The sequence below is a fragment of the Scyliorhinus torazame genome, chromosome 19 (assembly GCF_047496885.1).
Source record: "Scyliorhinus torazame isolate Kashiwa2021f chromosome 19, sScyTor2.1, whole genome shotgun sequence".
Classification (NCBI taxonomy): domain Eukaryota; kingdom Metazoa; phylum Chordata; class Chondrichthyes; order Carcharhiniformes; family Scyliorhinidae; genus Scyliorhinus; species Scyliorhinus torazame.
This window is the reverse complement of record NC_092725.1, coordinates 142,474,116-142,494,749: the sequence shown is the minus strand read 5'-3', so window position 1 is coordinate 142,494,749 and position 20,634 is coordinate 142,474,116. Positions and strand designations below refer to the sequence as shown.

Genomic DNA, 20,634 nt, shown 5'->3' with positions numbered 1-20,634 from the left:
CAAAGGGTATTGGAAATCTGGACCCCCCCCTGGAACCAAGGAGCACGCGCCCCTGTCCTTGAAATGTTTGTCATTGAAAATTTCAAAACGAGTGATAGATTTTTATTAGCTAAGGGTATTAAAGGTTATGGAACCATGACCGATAAATTAAGGTAACATACAAATCAACTATGATCTAATTAATTGGCGGAGCATGTGCCAGGAGCTGAATGGCTAACTTCCGTTCCCGTGTTCCGAAGGAGAGTTTTAACAGGGGCTTGATCTACAGTTTGGAGGTAGAAAATAAAGTTGTTAACGAATAGATTTTCTACATTCTCAATTGAAACACACAAATCAATTGATCTTACAATTTAACCACTGTAGATTTCATTAAACAAACAACAGAAATTTTAAAATGGGACAGGACATATGAAAATACAAACTAAACTTTTTAATACAAATTTGAGATGGTCCTTATTGAATAAAAATAACTCGGAATAACAATTTTGCCATTTGCAAGTGTTTGGCATCCATAACGTGTTTTCGTTTTCACGGAGAATGGAATGGGATTACATTTGTCATGGGGCAGGCAATATTTGGATATATAAATAATTAAATAGAAATGCTAGTGCAAGCAGAAGTGAAAAAGGTGACTTAAGAAGGTACCCAAGATAAACAGTGACTGAGAGCATGATCCCACTGCACCCAACATAACTGTCTGTTCTTCATGCTCTGAAGAATTTGACATCTTTTGTATTCCGAGCAGGTACCAGAACACTGGGAGGAATGGGGAAACAATTGTACACAAGCAGATGTTAAGTAGTTAGATTTTCAACTTGTGCTTTGGCTTTGGAAGGTAGGGGTAGATACTTGGGTCAGTAAAGCAAACATTACATTGCTGGCCTATCAGTTCGCACCGCTTGTACTGGGTGGGCGCACTAGCTTTAATGAGTTTCTTACAAAAATAAATGAAAGGTATGCAAAAAGCAAAATTGTGGACTTTTCCTGTGTCCCCATCTCTGAATAATTTAGATTCTCCTAGTTACTCCCTTTGGGCAGGGTTTGCATGCTGCAATCTATGAGATTTCAATAAATGTTGCACATCATTGACAGAAAGCTAATCAGTTGAAAAGCATTAGAAATGACTGATTGCAGCTTGTGAGCATTATAAGAACTATGGCCCAATATAGCTGCGCATTAGAAGTGGTGCATTTGTAATTGTCGTCAGCGGTGGTATCAGATGACAAGTGTAGGTGGGCACCCTTGATATACGTGGAAGGTGTAAGTGATGGGGATTGTCCTCCCAACAATCCTGTCGGCAGAAGGGTTAATATCATCTTGTTTTCCTAACCCTGCTGCCTCAGGAAATAAATGTGATGCAAATTTCAGGCACTCTGTCCATAATGTTCGCATAGATTGGTTTAGATGTCATTCCAGTTGAAGAACTAAAGATGTTTTTTATTCTTTCGTGCCCCTCCCCCACCACCATATCCACACAGTTTTAATTGTTTTACCGCAATGGTTGTTGATAAAATGACCCTCTACACCCCTGTAATATAGCTCTCTCCTTGTGCCACATGGGAGAATTTTCTAGCTTCATTTTTAGTGTAAGCCAACATAATTAAAAGAAACCAGCATATATACCCACACGGTTCCTAGTTCCTGGAGAATATTTTACTGAAATGCATTCATCCTGTGACATGGTGGGGCCATGCCAGTCAAATCCGTACTTCTCTCCTGTGACCGCTGCATGAAGCAGATGATGCGGTTTAGTGGAGGCAGCTTATCAATTATATTTTGGTTTGTTCCCTGAAGCGATAACCCTTATTAATAAGTCAGGATGTGGGTTGATACAAGCAGATTTGCTACCTTTTCCCTGAAGAAACATCTGTGTTAATAAGCCGAACTGTGAGTTATTCTGGGAGTCTGCCTGCCTGAGTTTTTTCACTTTGTTCAGAATTATTTTGCCAAACGTCACTGCAGAATATCCATCAAAACCAGGCGCAGTCTGAATGTGCCGTGCAGGGTTGCTTTGAAACTGAATATAAATGTGAATGAATCTATCTGATCAGCACTGTTTCACAAAATACCCAGAGTTTCTTCCCCTTTGCTGTTTTGTTTTGGGAGACTGCATTTATTTGGAGCTCGCAGGAAAATGGAGGATAAAACAGGAAAACATTTGAAAACTTGCAGTTAAGTGGGAATTGAACTTTAATGCAGCTGTGAGGTGATTTGTTAGGAAATATAGAAAAAACACCCAGTCTGTTTTAAAAAAAAATAACAATGAGATGGAAGAACAAAGGGCCCTACGGAAACAGGTGAACAAATCATTAAAGTTACAGGTCACCAAAACCATCAAAAATGTGAACAACGCTCTGTAATTTATTTCTACGAATATAGAATTCAAAAGTATTAAGTTACATTAGACTTTTTAAAAAAATATATATTTTATTCAAGCTTTTTGGCCAAACATAACAATACGTAGTGTTTCTTTTACACAACAATAAAGCAATATAAATAACCGTGGCCAGTTTTAAACAAATAAATAAATAATATATAACAAAAACAAAACTACATGGCAACTGTCTTGTCCAAAATAAATACTCTCAAAATACAATCCAACAATCCAATATACAATTACATATACCAAATACCTATACATATACAATAACATCCCTGAGAGTCCGTCCGATTAGGATTAACAATATCCTGCGCCGGGCTACGAGGGACGCAAAGGCCAACACGTCAGCCTCTCTCGCCTCCTGCGCTCCCGGCTCTTCTGCAACCCCAAATATAGCCAACCCCCAGCTTGGTTCGACCCGGACCCCCACCACCTTCGAAAGCACCTTTGTCACCCCCACCCAGAACCCCTGTAGTGCCGGGCATGACCAGAACATGTGGGTGTGATTCGCTGGGCCTCTCGAGCATTTCGCACACCTATCCTCTACCCCAAAAAATTTACTAAGCCGTGCTCCAGTCATATGCGCCCTGTGTAGCAACTTAAATTGTATCAGGCTTAGCCTGGCACACGAGGACGATGAGTTTACCCTACGTAGGGCATCAGCCCACAGCCCCTCCTCAATCTCCTCCCCCAGTTCTTCTTCCCATTTCCCTTTCAGCTCATCTACCATGATCTCCCCCTCGCCCCTCATCTCCCTGTATATGTCCGACGCCTTACCATCCCCCACCCATGTCTCTGAGATCACTCTATCCTGCACTTCCTGCGTCGGGAGCTACGGGAATTGCCTCACCTATTGCCTTGCAAAAGCCCTCAATTGCATATACCGAAATGCAGTCCCTTGGGGCAGCCCATATTTCTCCGTCAGCGCTCCCAGACTCGCAAACGTCCCATCTACAAATAGATCTCTTAATTGTACTACCCCAGCTCTTTGCCATGCTCCAAATCCCCCATCCATTCTCCCCGGAACAAACCTATGATTGTTTTTTATCGGGGACCGCACCGAAGCTCCCATCCCTCCCCTATGCCGTCTCCACTGCCCCCAAATTTTCAATGTAGCCACCACCACCGGGCTTGTGGTGTATTTCTTTGGTGAGAACGGCAACGGCGCCGTCACCATTGCTTGCAGGCTAGTCCCCCTGCAGGACGCCCTCTCCAATCTCTTCCACGCCGCTCCCTCCCCTTCTCCCATCCACTTACACACCATTGAAACATTGGCGGCCCAGTAGTACTCGCTGAGGCTCGGTAGTGCCAGCCCCCCCCTGTCCCTACTACGCTGCAAGAACCCCCGCCTCACTCTCGGGGTCTTCCCAGCCCACACAAAACTCATAATGCTCTTCTCAGTTCTTTTGAAAAAAGCCTTCGTGAATACCACTGGGAGGCACTGGAACAGAAAAAGGAATCTCGGGAGAACCACCATTTTAACCGCCTGCACCCTACCTGCCAATGACAGGGACACCATGTCCCATCTCTTGAAATCCTCCTCCATCTGTTCCACCAACCGTGTTAAATTAAGCCGATGTAATGTACCCCAATTCATGGCTATCTGGATCCCCAGGTACCGGAAGTCCCTTGTTACCTTCCTCAACGGTAAATCCTCTATCTCTCTGCTCTGCTCCCCCGGATGCACCACAAACAACTCACTTTTCCCCATGTTCAGTTTATACCCTGAAAAATCCCCAAACTCCCCAAGTATCCGCATTATCTCTGGCATCCCCTCCGCCGGGTCCGCCGGATTTGTATAACAACAAATCATTTGCATACAGAGATACCCGGTGTTCTTCTCCCCCCCCCTAAGTACTCCCCTCCACTTCCTGGAACCCCTCAGTGCCATGGCCAGGGGTTCAATCGCCAGTGCAAACAATAACGGGGACAGAGGACATCCCTGCCTCGTCCCTCTATGGAGCCGAAAATAGTCAGACCCCCGTCCATTCGTGACCACACTCGCCATCGGGGCCCTATACAGCAACTGTACCCACCTGACATACCCGTCCCCGAAGCCAAATCTCCTCAACACCTCCCACAAATAATCCCACTCCACTCTATCAAATGCTTTCTCGGCATCCATCGCCACCACTATCTCCGCTTCCCCCTCTGGCGGGAGCATCATCATTACCCATAGCAACCTCCGTATGTTCGTGTTCAGCTGTCTCCCCTTCACAAACCCAGTCTGGTCCTCATGAACCCCCCCCCCCCCCCCGGACACAATCCTCCATCCTCGTTGCCATTACCTTGGCCAGAATCTTAGCGTCCACATTCAGGAGGGAAATAGGCCTCTAGGACCCGCATTGCAGCGGGTCTTTTTCCTTCTTTAGGAGGAGCGATATCGTTGCCTCTGACATAGTCGGGGGCAGCTGCCCCCTTTCCCTCGCCTCATTAAAGGTTCTCATCAGTAGCGGGGCCAGCAAGTCCATATATTTCCTATAGAATTCAACTGGGAATCCGTCTGGTCCCGGGGCCTTCCCCGCCAGCATGCTCCCAATCCCTTTCACTACTTCCTCCGTCTCAATCTGTGCTCCCAGTCCCGCCCTCCCCTGCTCCTCCACCTTAGGAAATTCCAACTGATCCAGAAAGCACATCATTCTCTCCTTCCCATCCAGGGGCTGAGCTTCATATAGTCTTTCATAAAATGCCTTGAACACTCCATTCACTCTCTCCGATCCCCGCTCCATCTCTCCCTCCTCATCTCTCACCCCCCCCTATCTCCCTCGCTGCTCCCCTGTTCCTCAGTTGGTGGGCCAGGAACCTGCTCGCCTTCTCCCCATATTCGTACTGTACACCCTGTGCCTTCCTCCATTGTGCTTCTGCGTTACCCATAGTCAACAAGTCAAATTCTACATGTAGCCTTTGCCTTTCCCTGTACAGTCCCTCCTCCGGTGCCTCCGCATATTGTCTGTCCACCCTCAGAAGTTCTTGCAACAACCGCTCCCTTTCCCTACCTTCCTGCTTTCCTTTATGTGCCCTAATAGATATCAGCTCCCCTCTAACCACTGCCTTCAGCGCCTCCCAGACCACACCCACCTGAACCTCCCCATTATCATTGAGTTCCAAGTACCTTTCAATTCACCCCCTCACCCTTAAACACCTTATCTGCCAATAATCCCATGTCCATTCTCCAGGGTGGACGCTGTTCTTTTTCCTCCCCTATCTCCAGGTCCACCCAATGTGGAGCGTGATCCGAAATAGCTATAGTCGTGTACTCTGCCCCCGTCATCTTCGGGATCAGTGCCCTTCCCAAAACAAAAAAGTCTATCCGTGAATAAACTTTGTGGACATAGGAGAAAAACGAAAACTCCTTACTCCTAGGTCTACTAAATCTCCAGGGGTCTACTCCTCCCATCTGCTCCATAAAGTCCTTAAGCACCCTAGCTGCAGCCGGCCTCCTTCCGGTCCTGGACCTCGATCTGTCCAGCCCTAGGTCCAGCACTGTATTAAAATCTCCACCCATTACCAACCTCCCCACCTCTAGGTCCGGGATACGTCCTAACATACGCCTCATAAAGTTGGCATCATCCCAGTTCGGGGCATATACGTTCACTAAGACCACCGCCTCCCCTTGTAATTTGCCACTCATTATCACGTATCTGCCCCCACTATCCGCCACTATGGTCATTGCCTCAAACATTACCCGCTTCCCCACTAGTATAGCCACCCCCCTGTTTTTTGCGTCTAGCCCCGAATGAAACACCTGCCCCACCCATCCTTTGCGTAGTCTGACCTGGTCTATCAGTTTCAGATGCGTCTCCTGCAGCATAACCACATCTGCCTTAAGTTTCTTTAGGTGTGCGAGTACCCGTGCCCTCTTTATCGGCCCGTTCAGCCCTCTCACATTCCACGTGATCAGCCGGGTTGGGGGGCTCTTTACCCCCCCCCCCCTTGTCGACTAGCCATCTCCTTTTTCAATCCAGCTCCTCACCCGGTTCCCACGTAGCCGTATCTCCCCCCAACGGCGCCCTCCCGTCCCGACCACCCCACTCCATACCAGCTCCCCCTTCTCCCCAGCAGCAGCAACCCAGTTAACCCCCCCCCGCTAGATCCCTCACTAGCGTAATTGCACCCCCCATGTTGCTCCCAGAAGTCAGCAATCTCTGGCCAACCTCGTCTTCCCCCCGTGACCTCGGCTCCCACTGTGCGAGGCCCCCTCCTTCCTGCTTCCCTGTTCCCACCATGATTACCATAGCGTGGGAACAAAGCCCGCGCTTCCCATTTGGCCCCGCCCCCAATGGCCGGCGCCCCCAGCTCCTCCTCCTCCCTCCCCCCCCTCCCCCACGACATGGGGAAGAGAGAAAAGTTACAGGGTCGCAGGATTGACAACTTGGGAAATCATCTCTTCCCCCTTTTCCCCCTCTTCACCCCACATATTCACCCCACCACTTTGTCCCAAACGTTCTTTTTCTAGCCCGCTTATTCCAGTTTCTCCTCGACAATAAATGTCCACGCCTCTTCTGCCGTTTCAAAGTAGTGGTGTTTCCCTTGATGTGTGACCCACAGTCTTGCCGGCTGCAGCATTCCAAAATTAACCTTCCTTTTGTGCAGCACCGCCTTGGCCCGATTAAAGCTTGCCCTCCTTCTCGCCACCTCCGCACTCCAATCTTGATATACGCGGATCACCGCGTTCTCCCACCTACTGTTCCGAGTTTTCTTCGCCCATCTGAGGACCATCTCTCTGTCATTATATCGGAGAAATCTCACCACTATGGCTCGAGGAATTTCTCCAGCCCTCGGTCTTCGCGCCATAACTCGATAGGCTCCCTCCACCTCCAACGGGCCCGTCGGGGCCTCCGATCCCATTAACGAGTGCAGCATCGTGCTCACATATGCCCCGACGTCCGCCCCTTCTGCACCTTCGGGAAGACCAAGAATCCTTAAATTCTTCCTCCTCGCATTATTCTCCAGCACCTCCAGCCTTTCCACACACCTTTTGTGTTGTGCCTCGTGCATCTCTGTCTTCACCACCAGGCCCTGTATGTCGTCCTCATTCTCAGCAGCCTTTGCCTTCACGACCCGAAGCTCCTGCTCCTGGGTCTTTTGCTCCTCCTTTAGCCCTTCAATCGCCTGTAATATCGGGGCCAACAGCTCCTTCTTCATCTCCTTTTTAAGTTCTTCCACGCAACGCCGCAGGAACTCTTGTTGGTCAGGGCCCCATATTAAACTGCCTCCTTCCGACGCCATCTTGCTTTGTGCCTGCCTTCCTGGCCGCTGCTCTAGAGGATCCACCGCAATCCGGCCACTTTCCCCTCCTTTTTCCATCCGTGTCCAGGGGGGATTCCCTTCTGGTTTATCGCACAGTGTTTTTAGCCGTTAAAATTGCCGTTGGGGCTCCTATTAAGAGCCCAAAAGTCCTTTCCACCGGGAGCTGCCGAAACGTGCAACTTAGCTGGTCATCGCCGCACCCGGAAGACAAGTTACATTAAACCTGTAGAGCAGCCTGAGATACAAGGTCTCAAAACTATTCAAAAAAAAGGATGTAGAAACACTGGAAAAAGTGCAAAAAAGATCTACAAGAATTGAGAGAATGCAGCTGTTGGGAAAAATTGTACAGATTGGGGTTTTTACCGTTCCAGGGGGGGAACTTTACGAGACCTGATAGCGGGCCTTAATGAGGCGGACAGGGTAGATAGGGAGACAATGGTGTTATGTAATTATTAGTTAGATAGATCCGTGATTAACAATTGTTATGGGGGACCGAGAAGAAGGTGAATTTGAGGCAGAGTAAAATATTCTCCAGGAACTAGGAGAAACTGCTGGTTTCTTTTAATTATGATGTGGAGATGCCGGCGTTGGACTGGGGTGAGCACAGTAAGAAGTCTTACAACACCAGGTTAAAGTCCCAACAGGTTTGTTTCGAAACAAACCTGCTGGACTTTAACCTGGTCTTTTAATTATGTTGGCTTACACTAAAAATGAAGCGAGAAAATTCTCCCATTTGTTTGTATGTTCAAATATAATGTTTCCACTTGTAGGGCCATAATACAAGATAGATAACAAATCCAATATAATTATTAAACAATAGCACAGAAGGGAGGGCAGGGTGGCATTTGATCTGTCAAACCCACGCCAGCTCTCTGCAAGAGCAGTTTAGCTGGTCCTACTCAACTGCTAGTTGCCTGTAGTTCTGCAAATGTCCCTGCAGGTGCTTATCTAATTCCTTTGTGCGGGCCATGATTGAATTTGCCCCACCATCCTTTCGGGCAGGGCATAGAGGCACAGTGGTTAGCACTGCTGCCTCACGGCATCAGGGACCTGGGTTCAATTCCGGCCTCGGAATGTCTGTGTGGAGAATGCACGTTCTCCCCGTGTGTGCGTGGGTTTCCTCCGGGTGCTCCGGTTTCCTCCCACAGTCCAAAGATGTGCAGGCTAGGTGGACTGGCCATGATAAATTGCCCTTAGTGTCCAACGGTTAGGTTATTGGGGTTACGGGGTAATGGGATAGGGCGAGAGATTGGGCCCAGTTAGGGTGCTCTTTCAGAGGGTCGGTGCAGATTCGATGGGCCTCCTTCTGCGCTGTAGGGATTCTATGAGTCCAGTGTGTGGATAATGTTTACCTCAAGCTGCCATTGGCAAATGAACCAATCACCTTAAGTGTGTATCTTTGTTCCTTCTGCCAATGGGAACAGTTTCTTTCTATCTGCTCTGCCCAGACCCCTCTTGATTTTGACCACTCCTACCAAATCTTCACCATGGAGAACAACCCCAGTTTGTCCAATCTGTCGCCATAATCCCTCGTCTCTGGAACCATTCTTATAAATCTTTTCAGCACCTTTGCTCAAACCTTCATATCTTTGCTAAAGCGAGGCACCCAGAACTGGACACTGCTCCAATTGTGGCTGAATTTGAGTTTTATGAAAGCTCCTTGCAACTTCCTTGCTTTTATACTCTTATACTTTTATCTAGAAAGCCTGGGATCCCATATGCCTTGATAGCCACCTTCTCAACCTGCCCTGCCACCGTGGTCTGTACACATTCAGCCCAGGTCTTTTTGCTCCTGCATTGTACTAGTTGGTTTATATTGCCTTTCCGAGTGCCTCCTACTAAAATGTATCACCGTACACTTCTCTGCATTGATCTTTATCTGCCACATGTCTGCCCATTCCACCACTCTGATTAAATGTCCTCTTGAAGGCTATTACTAGCCTCCTCGCAGTTCACAGTATTTCCAGGTTTTGTGTCACCTGCAATTTTCAACATCTTGCTCTTGTAGACCCAAGTTTAAGTGAGGGAAATGAGAATTATTTTTACTGAGTGGTTAGAATGTGAAAACCTCTTGGACAGGAAGTGATCGAGGTAATGGCTTGGTTACTTTCAAAATGAAACTAGGCGAGTGCATGGGAGAAAGATATGCTGAGTTGAGGCAGATGATATCGAAGAGACTTGTGTGGAATTTCAGCAACAGCAGACATCGCGCGACAATCGCCAGGCAGGAATGTTCCCTTCCAGTCGGGGAACACTTCAGCCATCAAGGGCATTCAGCCGCTGATCTCTAGGTAAGCGTTCTCCAAGGCGGCCTTCAGGACGTGCAACAACGCAGAATCGCCGAGCAGAAACTTATAACCAAGTTCCGCACACACGAGTACGGCCTTAACCGGGACCTTGGATTCATGTCGTATTACATTCACCCCCCACCATCTGGCCTTGGCTTGCGAAATGCTACCAACTGCCCTGGCTTGAGACAATTCACACCTCTTTAACCTGGGGTTACCCCTCTCTCCAGTTGCTCCATCTGGACCTGTAAAGGCTTAATTATCTGCAAAGATTCGCATTCAAAGTATCGTTTTGCATCTTTAACTTTGTGTCTATATATATATATATATATATATATATACACATGTTTCTGGAACCCACCTCTTCATTCACCTGAGGAAGGAGCAATGCTCCGAAAGCTAGTGATTCGAAACAAACCTGTTGGACTTTAACCTGGTGTTGTAAGACTTCTTATTGTACTTCATTCTTCTTAGATAGAATAGAATTTACAGTGCAGAAGGAGGCCATTCGGCCCATCGAGTCTGCACCGGCTCTTGGAAAGAGCACCCTACCCAAAGTCAACACCTCCACCCTATCCCCATAACCCAGTAACCCCACCCAACACTTTGGGCAATTTTGGACACTAAGGGCAATTTACCATGGCCAATCCACCTAACCTGCACATCTTTGGACTGTGGGAGGAAACCGGAGCACCCGGAGGAAACCCACGCACACACGGGGAGGACGTGCAGACTCTGCACAGACAGTGACCCAAGCCGGAATCGAACCTGGGACCCTGGAGCTGTGAAGCAATTGTGCTATCCACAATGCTACCGTGCTGCCCTACAGTGAGTCAGCTGGAAACAGTATCTGCTGTTCATTTACAGATCAATGACTAAACTGATTTATTATTTGTTATATTAATTATACAAATGGTTTTATCAGATATCAATTTATTTATTTAAAAATACACATAGCTCAGGCCATATAATTCACTTGTATGTAACTGCATCCCAGCCGTTCTTCTTTCAAAATTTAGAGCGCCTAATTATTTTTTTCCAATTAAGGGGCACTTTAGCGTGGCCAATCAACCTACCCTGCACATCTTTGGGTTGTGGGGGTGGGTCCCACGCAAACACGGGCAGAATGTGCAAACTCCACAGTGACCCAGAGCCGGGATCGAACCTGGGACCTCGGCGCCGTGAGACAGTCGTGCTAACCACTGCGCCACCACGCTGCCGAGTCCCAGCCGCACTAATGGGACATGCGTTCTATTCTTTGAATGTCTACCATACAACTTTGAAGTCGCCCTTAGTTAAGTCATGTTTCATCCAAGCTGGAAATATATATATTTTTTTAATTTAGGAATTGTCAATTTTTTTCTCCCTCATTCACTCCTGATGTAATTGTATTTAAATTATCGCTTATCTGGTCATTTGGCTGTGCTTGGTTGCTGACTGTATTAGTAGCAAAGGTGCAGTGTTGTTCTACTACTCAGTGACATAATGTTGGTACACTACTAAACGGTGGCCCACGGCCACCCTTTTGTTTTGGGGATTTACAAAAAGAGGGAGGGTTTTTTTTGCGAAATTGTGACAAATTGTATTGGCAAAGAATCATCTTTGATTTTAATGTCAAACACTGTTGAGCGAGGTGGGACTATTCAGTAATCTCCATCGATCTATCTCCTGCTTTTCAACATCGTCGTGTTTTTTGGAGAAAGCAAAAGTCTTTTGGTACTTTGCTGAAAAAGACAATTTATTGCTAAGTCTGCTGTAATATTTTGTGTGCTGACCGTTATTACATTGGATATTGAAGGATTATTTTAAATGAGAAGAAGTCACAATTGTACAGAACAGCATGATTTCATTAGCTGTGCTGAATGAGAATGGGTGGGCAATTATATGTTAAATGCAGTACTGGGAAAGTAGGGGGTGCTAATCCTGTTTTCCTGTGTAATTGGGTGGGTTGTACCTCATTTAAAGTACTTTAAAAGGCAGCTGGAATTTATATTGAAACTATTTTGCATGCAACTATTACAGTCAATTAGGGGAGAGATAATATGGTCTATTATGTAAAGGCAGCGACTTACATAGTTCAGAGTATCTTCTCAAAGTTGCAGAACAGCTTGAAGTGATAGTGCCAGTTCTATTCATTTTGTTGCGTAAATGTGAAATTGAAGATTGACTCTCGAGCCGTGAAGTGTACAACAATTGGACAAAATAGTTTTATAAGCCTGGGCTTTCACTAAGTATAAAAAGTGTAACACTGTACTTGTGTACGGACTCGGGTCTGATGCTGGCTGAATTGATTAGCTAACCAGATGTGCAGTGAGCTTTTGTCAGTTCTCAGCTTTTTCTTGTATCTTGCTCATTTTCTCTCCCTTTATCTCTGCTTGATGGCACTAACTTGTAACAATTGCATCCCTGTATGGGCATAAATCATTGAAGGCGGCAGAAAGGTGGAAAGATAATAAAGCAAATCATATTATAACAGGGGCAGAGAGAACAAGAGCAAGGAGGTTATGCTGAATTTATACAAGACTCTAGTTGGACTTAAGCTGGAACAGTTCTTTTTTTAATTAAGGGGCAATTTAGCGTGGCCAATCCACCTACCCTGAACATCTTTGGGTTGTGGGGGGTGAGACTCACTCAGACACGGGGAGATCGTGCAAACTCACATGGACAGTGACCCGGGGCCAGGATCGAATCCGAGTCCTCGGTGCCGTGAGGCAGCAGTGCTAACCACTGTGCCGCCCATTGTGTACAGTTCTGGTGCCACATTATAAAACCAGAAGAAATAGGAACAGGAGGAGCCGTTCGGCCCCTCGGGCCTGTGCCGCCATTCAATAGGATCATGGTGATCCGGCATTGCTCCCGTTCACTTTCCTGCCATTTCCATGGAACCCTAGATCCTTTTGTTGATTAAGAATCTCTCGAACTCAATGTTAAATATACACAAGGACTCTGCCCCCACAGCTCTTGTGGCAAGGAGATCCATAGACTCACAATCCTCTGAGAGAAGAAATTTCTCCTCATCTTAGTCTTAATTGATACCCCTTTATTCTGAGACTCTGCCCTCTGGTCCAAGACTCTCCCATGAAGGGAAACATCCTCTCAGCATTTACCTTGTCAAGCTCCTTGCGAATCCAATGTGTTTCAATGAGGTCATGTCTCATTCTTCTAAATTTCAATTAGTAGAATCCTAGCCTTTGCCCATAAGACAATCCCTCTATACCAGCGATCATCCTGGTGAACCTTCGCTGAACCGCCTCCAATAAAATAATATATTTCCTTCAATAAGGGGACCAAATCTGCTCACAGTTCTCCAGATGTGGTCTCACCAGTTCCTTGTACAGTTGTAGCAAGACTTCCCGACTCTTATACTCCAACCCACTTGAAATAAGGGCCAACATTCCATTAGCCTTTCTGATTGCCTGCTGCCCCTCTGCTACCTTTCTGTGATTCTCACAAGTCCCTTTGTGTGAGACCCCAAATTCAGGGTCTGAGCCCCTTCTCAAATATAATCAAATGTTGATGTGGGGCAGACCACCCTCAGGAAGCTTGTCCACAACCGTAACCAATGCTCCGGTATTAACCCCCATCTTCAAGGGTCCTCCATTCACTTGCGGAATTATTTCAATTGGGACTGACTTATTTAATTTGGCTAGATTCAGATGGTTCATTTCATGCTCCTCCTCCGAGCTCTTCTCCAGCCCGTTTCAGTGGTGTTGTGGATTGTTGCTGCTGTTTTTCCCCTCGCATTGGCAGGCTCCACCCCACGTGGCAACGTGCCTGGACATGGTCGCTTCGGTTCCAACAAAAACAGACAAATCCGTGACAATGGCGAGCTTCCTGAGGGTGGTCTGCCCCACATCAATAGCAATCCACCTCTATCTTGGGCTGACGACCCATTCTTTTCCCAGTTCTCTGACTTCAATCCGGTCCCGAGGACTGTGTCCGGTTGCCCCCCCGTGCCTGCTGATCTCGCCGCGTGCCTCGTGGCCAGGCTGCCCCACAACTGATTCACTTCCCTGTAGATAAAAGCAAATTACTGCGGACACTGGAATCTGAAACAAAAACAAAATGCTGGACAATCTCAGCAAGTCTGACAGCATCTGTGAAGTGAGAGGGGCCTGGGTGACGTTAACGTCAAAGCTTTGGAGCACAGATATGCCTTTATCAGCGCACTCTGTCATCTGAGCTATTTCGATCACTTTGTGCAGTGGGATTTTGGTTTCATCCAAGAGTTTTCTTTGGGCGCTGAGGTTAATTCCGCACACTACGGTCACGCAGCATATCGCTGAGCGCTGCACCAAACTCGCAATGCTTGTCCACCTGGCAACAAATGCAGAGGTGGATTCTTCTGTGACCCTAACTGCGGAGTAGGACGATAGAGGGCCTGGGGCTAAACTGTTCCTTGGCCAAAGTGACTAACCGCTCAAAGGTTTTGGAGTCCGGGAACCCAAGATTTCTTTCTTTTAAAACCTGTTTATCAGAATCTTTTTCATAATCAATACAAATCAGAACAAGCAAAATATCACAACCAAATATAAAGTACAATAAAAAGAGAAAAACACACAGTTGATTGCTTAAATATCAAAAATAACCGAAACCGCTAACAACTGACGTCGACTAACTCCTTAAAAAAGGAAATAACTGGTTGCCATCTTCGATAGAACCTCTCTATCAACCACCGATGGTGAACTTGACTTTCTCCAAATGCAGGAATGACACCAAGTTATCCAGCCAAGCAGAGACACAGAGCAGGAGTAGGAGACCTCCAATCAAGCAATATTCGCCTCCAAGCTATCAACGAGACAAAGGCTAACGATCGTACCCGTCACCTCATCGCCAATGTGGAGGCTCGAGACAATACACTGGAGCCTTCCAGTAACAGCAAAGGGGGTTTATTAACAGTTAACAACGTCAACTATATACAGATAAAGAGCAACGATTAATAGTTCTTGACTCTCCAACCCTGGAGTCCACACTGCCCGGGCCCCTGCTCCCAGGGACCCGCACCTTCTCTCAATTGGTCGGCATTCGTGCGCTCCCGCGGGATTGGTCCCAAGCCTGTCAAGGCTGGTTTAGCACAGTGGGCTAAACCGCTGGCTTGTATTGCAGAACAAGCCAGGCAGCGCGGGTTCAATTCACGTCCCGACCTCCCCGAACAGGAGCCGGAATGTGGCGACTCGGGGCTTTTCACAGTAACTTCATTGAAGCCTACTTGTGACAATAAGCGATTATTATTATTATGTGCAGTGCAAACCCCACCCCCTTAAAGGGGCCACGTTACCACAGTATGAAAGAAAAATGATGCCACCATCCCCATTTAACCTGGTATAGAGTATGCATTTATAGCTTATTAAAATATTTTATTTCTGGCGGCATAGCAACAGGATGAATGAGTGGGGGGGGGGGGGGAAGAAATGAAAACGTTCATAACTTGGAAAATGACAGTGAGTTTGAGGACACAATAGATGTAGAAGCCATTCAGCTAAAAGAAATGTCAAATGCAGCAGTTCCCGGAGACGAGAAATTCACAAAACCTTCAGAACAAGAAAAGAGTGCGAAATAAGCCAACAACCGTGAAGCTGAAACTTGATGCTCAGCACAGAGTAACATCATCCCACTCGGGCTATACCGGAAGATTTTTCCCGAAACATTTGAAAGAAAATGATTACCCAAGGAAAGCTATTCTGAAACCGAGCATCTACCTGCTGAAGGCATTGGGGAACAGGGATTTGACAGCTAGGCAAGACCCACCCCCCCAAAAAAAAGCGCACACCAAGGAAAAAGACATTAGCACCACATTCTACGTCACTGAATACATGGGACTAATATCCTAGTGGTTAACAGTTGGAAAGAATTACAGCTGACCTCAGTAAACCAGGAAATGAGGGAGATCACTGAGAGTTGAAGGTTGTACGTTGGGGGTAGGAGGGGGGGAGGAACGGAGGGGGGGGGGGGGGGAGGACCCTCTGGTCAGACGCAAGAAATATCTGGTCCAAATGTACTTGGAGGGTTTTGACGTGACTGATGGATGATTTGAAGATTTTGAGTGTCACATCACTGTTAATCCAGAGAAGACATGTTCAGGTGATCAGGAGAACCCTCGTGTTCAGCTGAGATGCAAAGGAAGCTCTACACTTTGCCTTATTGTCACTATAAGCTACACCTTTCATGGCTGCCATGAAATTGTCTGCAGAGCAACTTAATGGCACAAAGGATATGATGACCCTGACAAACAAAATACTTCCTCCAAATGAGAGAAATAAGACCACAACACCGCACAGGTAGAAGGACCTCTGCACTCAATGAGCATGCCGAATACTTGCCTGAGTGGAGAGGACAACGTGCGCATGTATCGGATCCAATCTTAAAACCCTGGAACCCAGCAAATATTGATGCTGAAGTTGACGCTTCATCAATACACAAACTGGCGATCAGATCAGAACCAATTTTCAACCTAGACCCGAGCTGGTAAACCAAGCAAGGTCGGCAGCAATATTATAACAAGTGACACAACGTCAAGGCAGCACGGTAGCATAGTGGTGAGCACCATTGCTTCACAGCTCCAGGGTCCCAGGTTCGATTCCGTCTTGGGTCACTGTCTGTGCGGAGTCTGCACATCCTCCCCGTGTGTGCGTGGGTTTCCTCCGGGTGCTCCGGTTTCCTCCCACAGTCCAAAGATGTGCGGGTTAGGTGGATTGGCCATGATAAATTGCCCTTAGTGTCCAAAATTGCCCTTAGTGTTGGGTGGGGTTACTGGGTTATGGGGATCGGGTGGAGGTGTTGACCTTGGGTAGGGTGCTCTTTCCAAGAGCCGGTGCAGACTCGATGGGCCGAATGGCCTCCTTCTGCACTGTAAATTCTATGATCAAGCACAATACCAGGAGAAACACACATCACTGTTCATACAGTGCCAACTCCTCACCGAGAGCGATAAATACCAAATCTATGTGATGGGGAACAATACTGTGAATAATAGTTTTTGAGGAAAAAAAGTTAGCAAAGAGTCTTAGTGTTCAGAATTACCTTTAATTATAAAATTCAATTGCAAACTTCCTTTAGTTTAGAAATTATATCTAAAAAAGTTAATAATCTTTATTAATATCACAAGTAGGCTTACATTAACTCTGCAATGAAGTTACTGTGAAACGCCCCTAGTCGCCACACTCCGGCGCCTGTTTGGGTACACAGAGGGAAAATTAAGAATGTTAAATTCACCTAACAGCACGTCTTTCGGGACTTGTGGGAGGAAACTGGAGCACCTGGAGGAAAACCACGCAGATACGGGGAGAACGTGCAGACTCCGCACAGACAGTGACTCAAGCCGGGAATCGAACCTGGGTCCCTGGAGCTGTGAAGCAACAGTGCAAACCATTGAACTACTGTGAATAATTGGAAAACTTTTATTGCGATAAAGAAAGGGGTGTTATTGTTCCAGAATATTTTTGGAACGACATTGTTCTAATATCCAGAGTGGCACATCACGCACTACGTCACTGTACCAAAACAACAATGTATCATTCCACCAGCATGAATAAATACACTTCACGTCAGATCCAGTAGTTGTGCCTATTTCAAACTTCAGGGAACCATCAGACATGTTGTAGCTGAAAGCAATTTGACCTTCTGGCTTTCTGTTTCCGTGACCTCTAGATCGTGATATCTGAGCTGAAAGATTGGGAGTGAATTTCTTTCCCCAGCTAACAATCTTGTATAACTATGTATGATGATACGTGTCTGTGAAAAGGCTTTTTAAGTTTGTGGCACAGAAATGGTTTAGTTGTATTTTTCGTCTTTATACTTTGAAGTTGCCAGACATTTAATTGTAGTGCAAAGCTTTTTAAGATTGGTAAGCAAATTATGATTTCAACCAGTGTTGGTTGTAAGGTACTTCTTGCGTTCTTAGCAGAATTTAGTTGTACTTTTCTTCTAATCTGAATTTTGTTTTGTCAGGCAAGAGGTGGTTGAAGGCTCACTTCCACATCCATTCGCTTTAACGTTGTTTGGAGACACCTTATATTGGACAGACTGGAACACACATTCTATTCACGCATGCAATAAACACAATGGAGAGTTTCGCCGGGAGGTGTACAGCAATATTTTCTCTCCCATGGACATTCATGTCTTTAACCAGCAAAGACAACCCAATGGTAAGATCATGTTCTTTATTAAGTCGATATATATTTTTTAAAAAATATCTATTTTTCCAATTAAAGGGCAATTTAGCGTGGCCAATCCACCTACCCTGCACATCTGTGAGGTGAGAACCAGGCAGGCACGGAGAGAATGTGCAAACTCCTCGATATATCTGAATATATGATACGTCACATATTGTTTAATGAGTATTTTCCAATCCACAATATGACCCAAGCCAAACAATTAAACCCTATAATTGATCAAAGCTTGAGTTTACTCAACAAATAAATGTTACGGCCGTGAAAGCGGGTACAGCTCCCTCTTGGGGTAATGTGTTCAGCATTTTGTGGTACAATGCTGATTCTCTGCATTCAGTGCATATGCAGTTACATAGTGCATACTTGTTAAACAATTCCAGGAACCCCTACAGTCCTTGTGGACATGGAGGTAATTGTGATAGGGCTTTTTAGTGGTGAAGAAATAAAGACATGCATTTATGGAGCACTTTTCATGAACTCGGAATGGCATAAAGAACTTTACAGCCAGTAAAGTAGTTTTGGAATGTAGTCACTGTTGTAGCACAGGAACACCGTGGTTAGCTCTGTGCTTCACAGCTCCAGGATCCCAGGTTCGATTCCCGGTTTGGGTCACTGTCTGTGCGGAGTGTGCACGTTCTCCCCGTATCTGCGTGGGTTTCCTCCGGGTGTTCCAGTTTCCTCCCACAAGTTCAAAGACGTGCAGGTTAGGTGGACTGGCCATGATAAATTGCTCTTAGTGTCCAAAAAAGGTTAGGTGGGGTTACTGGGTTACGGGGATAGGGTGGAGGTGTGGGCTTATATAGGGTGCTCTTTCCAATGGCCGGTGCAGACTCGATGGGCCAAATGGCCTCCTTCTGCACTGTAAATGCAATGATTCAATGATGTGACTTATTGCATGTATGTCACCGTTCAAATGTAGTGAGAATAGAACAACCTGACAGAAAGGCATTGTAGATTGCATACAATGTTTGTTTGTGCTCTACATACTGAGAACGCTTTGTAATAATATTGTCATTGAAATTAGATTTTTTTTCATATTCAAGTGTTTAATTTTGATGCAAACGGCCCTTAATTATCTCCCCAATTGAGCTAATAATTTGGAAACCTAACCATTCTAATTAAAGCGCGTGTGTAAGAGATAAAACAAGAGTATTTCATCATTCATTTTGTTCCCTGAAATATGAAGGGCCAAACTTTAAAAACTGTAAATACTGCCTTTATTTTAGTGATGGTTAGTAATTGGAATAGAGAGACAGATAGATGGCTAATTATCCTGACAATTTCAGAATTCACACTTCACGCTCAAGAGTTCCCTTTGAATATCACTGTCCTGTGCTGCCCTGCTCTTCTTACAACTGAGTTATTTGTGACCTAAACCTGTTAACAGAGCCGGTTTAGCTCAGTGGACTGGACGGCTGATACAGAGCAAGGCCAGCAGCGCAGGTTCAATTCCCGTACAGGCTGCGGTTAGTCATGAAGTCCCTGCTTTTTCAACCTTGCCCCTCACCTGAGGTGTGGTGATCCTCAAGGTTAAATCGCCACCAGTCAGCACTCCCCTTCAAAGGGGAAAGCAGCCTATGGTCATCTGGGCCTATTGCGACTTTACTTTTGCCTTTAAACCTGTTGTCAACCTTGTTGAAGCTGTAACAGATTCCACTATCACTTGACCTAAAACATAATGGGTTTCCCTTGAGTGAGAATCATTATTTGCATGCACATTTTTTAAAGAAAAACTAGGTGTATAGTTTATATGTGAACTGAATATGAAAATAACGTTAGTTTCTTCAAGATTGTTCTGTGCTGGAAAACCATGCTGTGTTCTTGTCAATGTATTATAACTGAGAAGTAAACCTTCTCTATAAATATAAATAAATAATCTTTATTGTCACAAGTAGGCTTACGTTAACACCGCAATGAAGTTACTGTGAAAAGCCCCTAGTCGCCACATTCCGGCGCCTGTTCGGGTACACAGAGGGAGATCTCAGAATTCTCAGCTGGTACGGGAATTGAACCCGCGCTGCTGGCCTTGTTCGGCATCACAAACCAGCTGTCTAGCCCGCTGAGCTAAACCAGCCCGTTTGGTTTGACAGAGTTTTCTGGGGGCCAGGCAGGGAAGTAGAGTTGAGGCCATGATCAGATCAACCTCGATTATATTTGAATAGTGGAGCAGGCTCAAACAGCCAACTAGTCCACCCCTGCTTCTATTTCTCATGATCTTAGACTCTGGGTGTAAGACTAATGTTTGCCTGTAACTATCATTCCTCAAATGGAAAGTTTTGTAGGAAATAAAATGTTATGCCATCCGAAATGCTTTGATATAAATGCCGAATGTTGATTTGACAAAAGTTATTGTAAAAAAAAGGTTAAAGCCTTAGACGGCTATCGCCTAGTGTCACAAAAGTATCTCGGTTCCTGAATGGCAGGAGATAATTTGTTATCCTAAAATTCTGATCCTCTGCTGCTGCTTGGGTTAAGAAATTTATCTTTCAGAACTGAAAATAACTCATCCATTTCCTGTTTTAGCATTCATGGGAGTGACGATGTTCAA

General features: G+C 45.9%; 1 protein-coding gene across 1 annotated transcript in view; it reads left to right on the top strand.

Annotated features, from left to right (window-relative positions):
• Positions 1-20,634, top strand: part of lrp6 (low density lipoprotein receptor-related protein 6) — a 218,511-nt gene that overhangs the window by 141,442 nt on the left and 56,435 nt on the right. The window contains exon 3 of the mRNA XM_072485350.1: positions 17,866-18,062. Coding sequence (XP_072341451.1) covers positions 17,866-18,062 — 197 coding nt within the window. The remainder of the gene's footprint in view (positions 1-17,865; positions 18,063-20,634) is intronic.